At 44.0% G+C, this 10,559-nt stretch overlaps 1 protein-coding gene across 1 annotated transcript; it reads left to right on the plus strand.

Moving 5' to 3' along the window:
* Positions 1-7,268: 7,268 nt before the first annotated feature.
* LOC311091589 (uncharacterized protein) lies at positions 7,269-9,852 on the plus strand. Its single transcript, XM_084127577.1, has 4 exons — positions 7,269-7,936; positions 8,068-8,226; positions 8,318-8,413; positions 8,692-9,852. Exons 1-4 carry the CDS (start codon positions 7,679-7,681, stop codon positions 9,004-9,006), a joined length of 828 nt encoding a protein of 275 aa, XP_083983703.1. The 5' UTR covers positions 7,269-7,678; the 3' UTR covers positions 9,007-9,852.
* Positions 9,853-10,559: the final 707 nt, after the last annotated feature.

The following is a 10,559-nucleotide window of genomic DNA, read 5'->3' on the forward strand; positions in this document are numbered from 1 at the left end:
GGCAGTGGGTGGTAATAGACAAGAAATGTACAGTTTTCTACCATCTTGCTGACAACTTTTCTTTACTCATTCGGCAGTCTTGCAGCCTGAACCGCTGCAGGAAATCCACCCTTACAATTTCATCACTTGATGTTTGGGAGATTTGTGAAATATTACAAATGATGGATGTGTTCATGAATGAATTGTAAATCTAAGCAATGAGTCCACAAAAAGAGTTTCTGTCTGAGTTTTGAAAACATACTTAATATTAAATTATATTGAAAAATGCAAGCCCCTCCTTGAACTGCCACCTTACCGTGGTGGAGGGGTTTGAGTACCCGAATGAACCTAGGAGCTATGTTGTCTGGGGCTATATGCCCCTGGTAGGGTCTCCCAAGGCAAACAGGTCCTAGGCGACGGGTCAGACTAAGAGCGGTTCAAAACCCCTTATGATGCCCAAAAAAAGGAGGACCGTGACGTCGCCCGGTATGGCGCAGCCGGGGCCCCACCCTGGAGCCAGGCCCGGGGTTGGGGCTCGTACGCGAGCGCCTGGTGGTCGGGCCTTCCCCCATGGGGTCCGGCCGGGCTCAGCCCGAAGGAGTGACGTGGGGCCACCCTCCCGTGGACCCACCACCTGCAGGAGGGACCGTAAGGGGCCGGTGCTAAGTGGATCGGGCGGCAGTCGAAGGCGGGGGCCTAGACAACCCGATCCCTGGACGCGGAATCTAGCTCTAGGGACATGGAATGTCACCTCTCTGGCGGGGAAGGAGCCTGAGGTTGTGCGTGAGGTTCAGAGATTCCGACTAGAGATAGTTGGGATCACCTCTATGCACGGCTTGGGCTCTGGAACCACACTCCTCGAGAGAGGATGGACTCTTCACCACTCTGGAGTTGCCCATGGTGAGAGGCGGCGGGCTGGTGTGGGTTTGCTTATAGCCCCCCAGCTCAGCCGCCATGTGTTGGAGTTCACCCCGGTGAACGAGAGGGTCGCTTCCCTACGCCTTCGGGTCGGGGATAGGTCTCTCACTGTCGTTTGTGCTTACGGGCCGAACGGCAGTGCAGAGTACCCGGCCTTCTTGGAGTCTCTGGGAGGGGTGCTGGAAAGTGCTCCGACTGGGGACTCCATCGTTTTACTGGGGGACTTCAACGCCCACGTGGGCAGCGACAGTGACACCTGGAGGGGCGTGATTGGGAGGAACGGCCCCCCTGATCTGAACCCGAGTGGTGTTCTGTTATTGGACTTCTGTGCTAGTTACAGCTTGTCCATAACGAACACCATGTTCAAGCATAAGGGTGTCCATCAGTGCACATGGCACCAGGACACCCTAGGCCGGAGGTCGATGATCGACTTTGTGGTCGTTTCATCCGACCTCCGGCCGTATGTCTTGGACACTCGGGCGAAGAGAGGGGCGGAGCTGTCAACTGATCACCACCTGGTGGTGAGTTGGATCCGATGGCGGGGGAGGAAGCTGGACAGACTCGGCAGACCCAAACGTACTGTGAGGGTCTGTTGGGAACGTTTGGCCGAATCTCCTGTCAGAGAGATCTTCAACTCCCACCTCCGGCAGAGCTTCGACCAGATCCCGAGGGAGTCTGGAGATATTGAGTCCGAGTGGACCATGTTCTCCACCTCCATTGTCAACGCGGCCACTCGGAGCTGTGGCCGTAAGGTCTCCGGTGCCTGTCGAGGCGGCAATCCCCGAACCCGGTGGTGGACACCGGAAGTAAGGGATGCCGTCAAGCTGAAGAAGGAGTCCTATCGGGCCTGGCTGGCTTGTGGGACTCCTGAGGCAGCTGATGGGTACCGACGGGCCAAGCGGACTGCAGCCCGGGTGGTTGTGGAGGCAAAAACTCGGGCCTGGGAGGAGTTCGGTGAGGCCATGGAGAAGGACTATCGGTCGGCCTCGAAGAGATTCTGGCAAACCGTCCGGCGCCTCAGGAGGGGGAAGCAGTGCCCTACCAACGCTGTTTACAGTGGAGGTGGGCAGCTGTTGACCTCGACTGGGGATATCACCGGACGGTGGAAGGAATACTTCGAGGATCTCCTCAATCCCGCCGTCACGTCTTCCATTGAGGAAGCAGAGGCTGAGGGCTCGGAGGCGGACTCGTCCATCACCCAAGCTGAAGTCACCGAGGTAGTCAAGAAACTCCTCGGTGGCAAGGCACCGGGGGTGGATGAGATCCGCCCTGAGTACCTCAAGTCTCTGGATGTTGTGGGGCTGTCTTGGCTGACACGCCTCTGCAACATCGCGTGGCGGTTGGGGACAGTACCTTTGGACTGGCAGACCGGGGTGGTGGTCCCTCTTTTCAAGAAGGGGGATCGGAGGGTGTGCTCCAACTATAGGGGGATCACACTTCTCAGCCTCCCTGGGAAAGTCTATGCCAGGGTACTGGAGAGGAGAATCCGGCCGATAGTAGAACCTCGGATTCAGGAGGAACAGTGTGGTTTTCGTCCCGGTCGTGGAACACTGGACCAGCTCTATACCCTCTACAGGGTGCTGGAGGGCTCATGGGAGTTTGCCCAACCAATCTACATGTGCTTTGTGGATTTGGAGAAGGCATTCGACTGTGTCCCTCGCGGCGGCCTGTGGAGGGTGCTCCGGGAGTATGGGGTCCGGGGCCCTTTGCTAAGGGCTATCCGGTCCCTGTACGACCGGAGCAGGAGCTTGGTTCGTATTGCCAGCAGTAAGTCAGACTTGTTCCCGGTGCGTGTTGGACTCCGGCAGGGCTGCCCTTTGTCGCCGGTTCTGTTCATAATTTTTATGGACAGAATTTCTAGGCGCAGCCAGGGGCCGGAGGGGGTCGGGTTTGGGGACCACACGATTTCATCTCTGCTCTTTGCGGATGATGTTGTCGTGTTGGCCTCATCAGACCAGGACCTCCAGCATGCACTGGGACGGTTTGCAGCCGAGTGTGAAGCGGCTGGGATGAAAATCAGCACCTCCAAGTCCGAGGCCATGGTTCTCAGTCGGAAAAGGGTGGTTTGCCCGCTTCAGGTTGGTGGAGAGCTCCTGCCTCAAGTGGAGGAGTTCAAGTATCTTGGGGTCTTGTTCACGAGTGAGGGAAGGATGGAACGGGAGATTGACAGGCGGATCGGTGCACTGTAAAAAATAAAACGGTGTTTTATTCAGTAGAGTTGATATTTTTAGTATTCCAGACAGGAAAATGTGTATTAATATAAATGTATGCAGAAAACCATGTTAGACCAATGTTTTGCATATCAATGATGTGTAAACATGTTTTTGAGAATAAACTGAACATAGAAAACGTATTAAGCACAACAGCCAATTAGAATGCGAAAAGCGCATGCGCATGTTGTCTGACATCCGGGGTTTCAACATGGATCTCAACGCGGGCTTTCCTCTCCCTCGAAGTTGTCTTTCTCTCATCTGCAAGTTATCCAGTTAGGACTATCGGGATTGACGGCGTAAAAGTAAGTATTAAATTACGTTTTGAAACTACACTTTAGTTGTGGAATGATTTAGAAGAATTGGATGATTTTCAAAAAAAGCATTTAATCGAAAATATTTCGTCAGAAGATGTGCTAGTTTGAATTGCACTGCCATCGTTGTAATACTAGCAACCTAACTTAACATCCCACCAATTTTTTTTTCGGTGTAGAATTCCACCATTAAAGTGTGGTGTTCAGATATTATACCTATGTGGCCAGAAATATATTGTAGCCTATTGTTTCAGTACATTTCGTGTAAGTTAATTGTACCACATTCTAAGTTGATGAGCTAAACTTGATGAGGTAGTCATGCCTGTCTATCAAGAACTAGAACATATTGTCTAACTTGCAGCTAGATGCTAACAGCAGAGGTGGTTTAGAAATCATAGTACTAGACTAAGTTAGCTAACTAGCACGAAATCAAGGATCTTTGGTAACAGTTAGCCCAGCATCCAGCTATTTTGTTCGGAGTAACCTATGTTATATGGCTAGTGAAGATATTTTTTCAGCTAACTTGTCATTGTAATATTCTATTAGTGGTTTTACTCTTAATCTGATTTACACCTTAAAACATGATTAATGGCCTTACATTTTGGTTATGGTATATATACTTTTATGGAACTAAAATCACATTATTTACTTGTAAAAAATGCTATGGAAACACACTTTATTTAGCTAAAGTAAACTGGCATTTTAATTATTTCCTTGAATGAACAATATAGCCTCCGGCTTGATGTAACCTAAGCAGTTTTTTTGCATTGTGTGGGTCCTATGTAATATTTTGTATTATGTAATATTAAGTCTTTGAATGTCATAATTATATGTTTCAGGTGAGAGAATTGGCACCACATGCATTGCAAGTTTTGCGATTATTCCGCAGACCAAGACAGTCTCATCAGACATCACCAGCTTAACCACAGAAGACCAAACCATTGGCCGTGTGTTCACCCCAACTGTGTGTGTGTCTTCAAAACTCAAGGAGCTTTAAGGTCACATCTTTCAAGAAATCATCGCAAAGGTGCATCTGTTCACCATCAATCTAATTATACATTCAAATGTGAATGTTGTGATTTCCAAGAAATATGTTCTGAAAGAGATTTTTTTAAACATCTTGGAAATCACCTTAAAATTCAGGAAAGTGTTCCTTGCCCGTTCTTAGGTTGTGAGTTTAAGACAAACACATATTCAACATTCAACTCCCATAAATGTAGGAAACACAAACATTACACATTGAAAGATTTTAGAACTGTGATTCAGCCTGTTGTGATTTCTGGAGATGACATTGCTGATGAAAGTGTAGGTGATGAAAGTGTGGCTTCAACGTCCTTTCAAGATGATGTGTTGAGGGAAGACAGAGTAGGTCATTGTGAGTATGAAACAGTAGAACACAAAATTGCAAGTCTTTTCCTTTGTATGCAGACTGTTTTACACGTCTCAAGAAGCGCAGTTCAACGAATAGTTGAGGAAATTCGGGATATATTGACATGCACAAAATTCCATGCCTTTCGCTCCGTAGCAGAGGTTATTGAAAAACACAATATTTCAACCGAAGGCACTCTGGTTGGGGAAATAGTTGATTCTTTATTTACATCCACCCCATTAGTAACTACAACCTCTGTGAAAGGCTGTCTATCTACTGACCACCGAAGAAACTTATATTTCAAACAAAATTTTCCTCTGATTGAGCCTGTAGAATATCTGTATAGACAGGGCAATAGGAACTCATTTGTCTATGTACCATTGGCATCAGTGCTAGAAAATCTTTTGAGACGCTCTGATTTTTCAGGTGCATTAGTTTTCAGACAGGAAAGCTCACCAGGTGTTTACAGGTCTTTCCAGGATGGTCAGTACTTCAAGCTGAATAGTGCTTGCCTTGGTGAAGATGTAGAAATCAGCTTAGCTCTGTACATCGATGAGTTCGAAGTGTGCAACCCTTTAGGTACATCCAGAAAGATCCACAAGGTAGTTGCAGTGTATTGGGTCATCTTAAATTTACCAGCAAAGTTCAGGTCAGGTCTGACATCCATTCAGTTGGGAGTTTTAGGGAAAAGTGTTGATGTCAAGAAATTTGGGTATGACAGATTTTTAGAGCCACTGATAAAGGATCTAAAGCATGTTGAGCAAAATGGGGTGTTTGTGGAGGCTTTACAGAGGTCTGTTGGAGCAAAGCTGTTCTGTGTCTGTGCAGATAATCTTGGAGCACATGGCTTAGCAGGGTTTCAAGAAAGCTTCACAGTAGACAAGTTTTGTCGTTTCTGTTTGGTCAGTCACAGTCAAATAGGTACTATAAAACCAAGAGAATTCCCTTTGAGAACTATTGAGCAGCACAATAGGTTTGTGGATGACATAAAGCAAAACCAAACTCTTACGAGTGTAAATGGGGTAAAACAAGAGTGTGTGTTAAGTAAGCATTTGGCTTCCTTTCATCCTGTGACAGGATTTCCCCCAGACATTTTACACGATTTTTTTGAAGGGGTCATTCCAGTGGAATTGTCATTGTGCCTCAAAGATTTAATTTCTAAAAGATTTTTCACACTTGACAAGCTTAATCACAGCATCAGTTCATTCCCATACAAGAACACTGACCAAGTCAACAAACCAAAGATCATTACTAAAGCAGCCCTCTCAAAGGGTACTATTGGGGGCAATGGGCATGAAAATTGGGCGTTGTTGCGATTACTTCCCCTCATGGTTGGTGGTTGTGTTCCAGAGAATGAACCATCATGGGAAATATTAATGGATCTAAAAGAGATCGTTCAGATTGTTGTCTCTGACAAATTCACAGAGGAAACATTAAGCTATCTTGCATTCAAGTTATCAGATCATCACTTACTACTTACAACCACATTTCCTAATTTTGTGTTGAAGCCAAAACATCATTTCATTGAGCACTACACACACCTCATACGCTGTTATGGTCCGTTGGTGGACCTCTGGACCATGCGGTTTGAATCAAAACATGGTCTCTTCAAAAGAGTTGCCCGTAATGTGCATAATATGAAGAATGTGCTGATGTCTTTAGCTACGAAGCATCAGCAGTTGATGGCATACCATTTGGATGGGCAAAGTGTCTTCAAGTCAGACCTTTACATTGACAAAGTCAGAGCTGTTCAGGTGGGATCTTTGGACATTGCACAGAGATCTGCTGTGTTAAGAAAATTCCCAGATGTGGAAACAGTCTCTGTCACTCGTAAAGTGCAATTCTTTGGAACAGAATATGGTCAAGGCATGATCATCACAGCTGGGCAATGCTATGGTCAGCCACAGTTTTTCAAGATTTTGAGCATTTTAGTTGATGCTGACAAAGTGTCATTCCTATCCAAAAAGCTTGTAGCATGGTACCTTGAACATTATAGGTCTTTTCAACTTGATGACAGCAGCTATGGTGAGGTCATCGTTCTTGATATGAATGACTTGAATCATTACTATCCTTTGACAGCCTACTCTGTTGGAGGAAAGCTCTGGGTGACCCTTAGAACACATTCGCGCTGAGAGAAAATGGTGAGCTATCTTAAGATTTTTTTCAATGTCAATTGATGAAGATATCAAAATTTTACTCTAAGCTAAAAGTCATTGTTGTTGTTTCTTTGTAGGCTTTGCTACTCCGTGTTGTGGTTTCTGATGATGAGGCACGGCGTGTTCATCTTTCACAAGTGCCAGAGTCAGTGGATGCCCTTATAGACGTGCTAAAAGAAAAGCTACAGCTACAGGGAGACTTTACATTACAATTTGAGGACCCTGATTTCGCAAACGCACTTTGACAATAGTGATAGTCAGTCCCTTGGATCCATATCGTCGTTGGATACGGCAAGCTTAAATTCTCCAGTGCACACCTCAACTAACCCCTCACCAACCACTTCAGGGAATTTGCGCAGCACTTCAGTTTGGCCTTCTCCATTTACTATCCCCCCTCTGTCTCATGATGTGGAACTGAAATTAAGAAAGGCAAATGAAGCTTATGAAAAGACCAAAACAGGGATTGATGTGACAAGAGACATAAAGACGGACATTCTGGACAAAATTACTCAAGTGACTTTTGACATTACGGCATATCCTAGGCCTCATGAAGTCGAATCCATTGCTGTCGCTTTGATATCCAAGTACCCGTGCCTCAAAGAGAATGATGGCAATGGTTATGAGGGATGGTTGACCAGCATTAGGAATAGGTTCAGTAACTTCAGAGCAAAGCTCCGAGTGGCTGGTTGCAGTGAAGTCTCTATCAATAGCAAATCCAAGGGAGACGGTGACATGACATACACTCTGAAAAGGGCTAAACGTGGTGAAATTAACCATTGTCCTAACCATCCAAATGAACATGATGATGCTTCACTTGAGGAACAAAGAATGCTCTTGGTGGAAGCATCAAAGAAAGCCCGAGTAGATGACTCACTTATCAGAGTGAAGATGGACCTGACATTCTCCCTCAGGAGAAGGGAGGTAGTTGAGGAGCAACCCATGGTCATGGTGATACAAAATCGATGGCCTGCTTTATTCTTTAAAGAACAGGTATGTTTTTTACAAAGCTGACAGTAATGTTTTTACTCTTGTCATTTAAATAGCTGTAAACTTTCATTTACATGGTAATATTCAGAGCAACACTATTGCTTTACTCACTGTTCTTCTGTACATGTTAACAGATTGGTGAGGAGTTTTTTCGCATCACCAATAAGAACTTACTGGGGACATTTAGAGCTGCAGTGGAGAAATACACTCCGAAACTCCTTCGGCTCTACCGTTCCCGGAAAGCATCCTTTGGAAAGGACCTAGAACACATCCTGATGAAGCTTGATGATGAGGTATGAGTTATAGTAGAGAAAATACCTCTGCTCACTGAGGTGAATGTTTCTTTGTCTGATATAAAGACATTTTTCCCGTCTTTTTTGATAGACCTCTAATATTATCCGGCACCGCCAGGATGCTGCACTCAGAGGACTTCCCATTTTTCTCTGTGAGGAACCTGGACAACTTTTCAAGCAATGTCTTGTAAGTGTCAATTATCATAACAGAATAACCACTCATCATTCCAGAAATACATGGAGAAAAAAGTAACATAGAAAGATGGGATGGAAGAAGATTGCCTCAGCTACTAGTGAACACACAGAGCACACAGTGAATCGAACCTGCAAGCCTTCGATTACAAGCCCGAACCCCTAGCCAGCAGGCCACGGCTGCCCCATTACAATTACAAGATGAAGATGATGTGTGTGTTTTGTGTTGTGTGTTGAAAATCACCTTTTAATGTTTTGACATCTCTATTATAGGAAACTGATCCAGATGATGTGGCCGTAAAGGGAGTGGCTGTGGGGGTGCTTTATGTCCTCGAGGACTGTGCTGTGGAAACCTCCTCTCCAAAGGTGCAAAACATTTCATTGATTGTGGAGGAATCTGTAGTTCTACAGGACATCGCTGATACTCCCACTGCTGTGGCATACCTTTTTGGCCTTTTATACGCCCTCAACATTTCCTACCCAAAACATCTCAAGTACACTTTTGATACTCTACAGAGCGTCTTTATGGAAATGGGACCTAAATGCACAAAGCGTGTCCGATCGCTTAAGAACAAACTAGCATTGTGAAATACTGGAAAATGAGGCCAAGGGCAATTTCTGTATAGGCCAATAGTAATATGAATGTACTGTTCTTATTAAGTAGCTCATGTTAACAATAGTTTGCACCTTCATGTGTGGTTGATTTCAATGTTTTGTTTTTTTGCACAAATGCAAGAGACACTTATGGCATTCTTAAGGATATCGTTAGGATATCTTTCAAGTTTTTTGTTTTGTTTTTTGGTGTATGGTGCTTACAGTACCATACAATATCCCAGATCTCTCCTGCCTTGGCCTTCTCTTCTGTTTTGCTCCTTGGCAACTCTAATGCTGATGGACTCTTCTAACCAAATGTTCAAACTTCCACACATCCCAAGAGGATTGGTTACAGTTGCTCAATAACCATCATAATACATGCATAAGATCATCACAGACAAACATTTACATTAAACACACAATCATATGCACACAGCCTAAAAAAACACCATATTTTATTTTGTATCATGATGCTCTAACGTAATGCTGGATGGGCTCTTTTAACCAAAATGTTTTTGAACTTTTCGCATTGCCCAAACAGTAATTCTGTGTAAGTTTCAGGTTTTTGTGGACGTATTTGATGTCAAATTTTATGTGTATTAATAGTTTTTCATTTATGGTGGTTGTGTTGATTGCATATTTACACTTTTCACATTTTAATTGTAATTTGACCTGTATAGGCCCATGTTTCTGAGCCCCAGAAGTTCTGGATTGTAAACCTCTTAAATTGGTATCCTTTCTGTGGTTTCATTTTGGAGTTATATGGTATGTCATTTGACATGCATTTATAGTTCTTGTATGTTGGTTACAATGGTAACATTTACTCCCAACACGTTTTCATGTTCAGCTACTGTGATTTACGGCTGTTAGGGCTATGTTCTGAGTGCCAGAACACTGTGACAATGTCTACTGTGACATTTATCTTAATTGAAAACATTTATGTGGCCTTTCTGTGTTTATTTTTCATTAATATTATTTTGAAGAGGTTTAATTGCATAGTGCCACCTATTTTTTTGTTTTTAATCAGTAAAATACACCCTTGGTCACAGTGAAATAAAATACTTGAAATGTATGACATTGTTTGTTATGGATTTATTTTAGTTTGTGAATTAAAAAAAAATATGTAGGCCAAAGGAAAATAAGTGAGTTTCCAGTATAGTGGAAAGAGAATCAATATATTCTTGATAAACATTTTCTAGTGCTGTGAACGAGGCTATTGACTGAGCAAACATATATTCATTGGTAGAACGAGGAATTTAAAGTGCTGTTCATCAACAGAACTAAGTAATATTAGTAAGGACAACAACATTATTGTTGTTGGGGTAATCACATGGCTAAAGCGCTGTCCCTTATCAGAACTAAATAATATTAGTAAGGACAACAACGTTATTGTAATTGGGATAATTACATTGCTAATCGTTGGGAAAACATAAAAATGTGAATGCAATGTGTTGCCTTGAATTTTTCAATATTAGCAATGATTTTTTTTTTACAGTGTGCAGCTTCTGCAGTAATGCGGTCCCTGTACCGGTCTGTCGTGGTGAAGA

Source organism: Abramis brama (assembly GCF_963993115.1).
Source record: "Abramis brama genome assembly, chromosome: 10".
Taxonomy (NCBI): Eukaryota; Metazoa; Chordata; class Actinopteri; order Cypriniformes; family Leuciscidae; genus Abramis; species Abramis brama.

What these genes read in the sequence shown, in the direction of transcription:
- LOC311091589 (XM_084127577.1), top strand. Translation starts at nt 7,679, where the DNA reads ATGACATACACTCTGAAAAGGGCTAAACGTGGTGAAATTAACCATTGT. An exon ending in CTTTATTCTTTAAAGAACAG is followed by an intron (nt 7,937 to 8,067) that starts GTATGTTTTTTA and finishes ACATGTTAACAG; the next exon opens with ATTGGTGAGGAGTTTTTTCG. An exon ending in AACTTTTCAAGCAATGTCTT is followed by an intron (nt 8,414 to 8,691) that starts GTAAGTGTCAAT and finishes TCTCTATTATAG; the next exon opens with GAAACTGATCCAGATGATGT.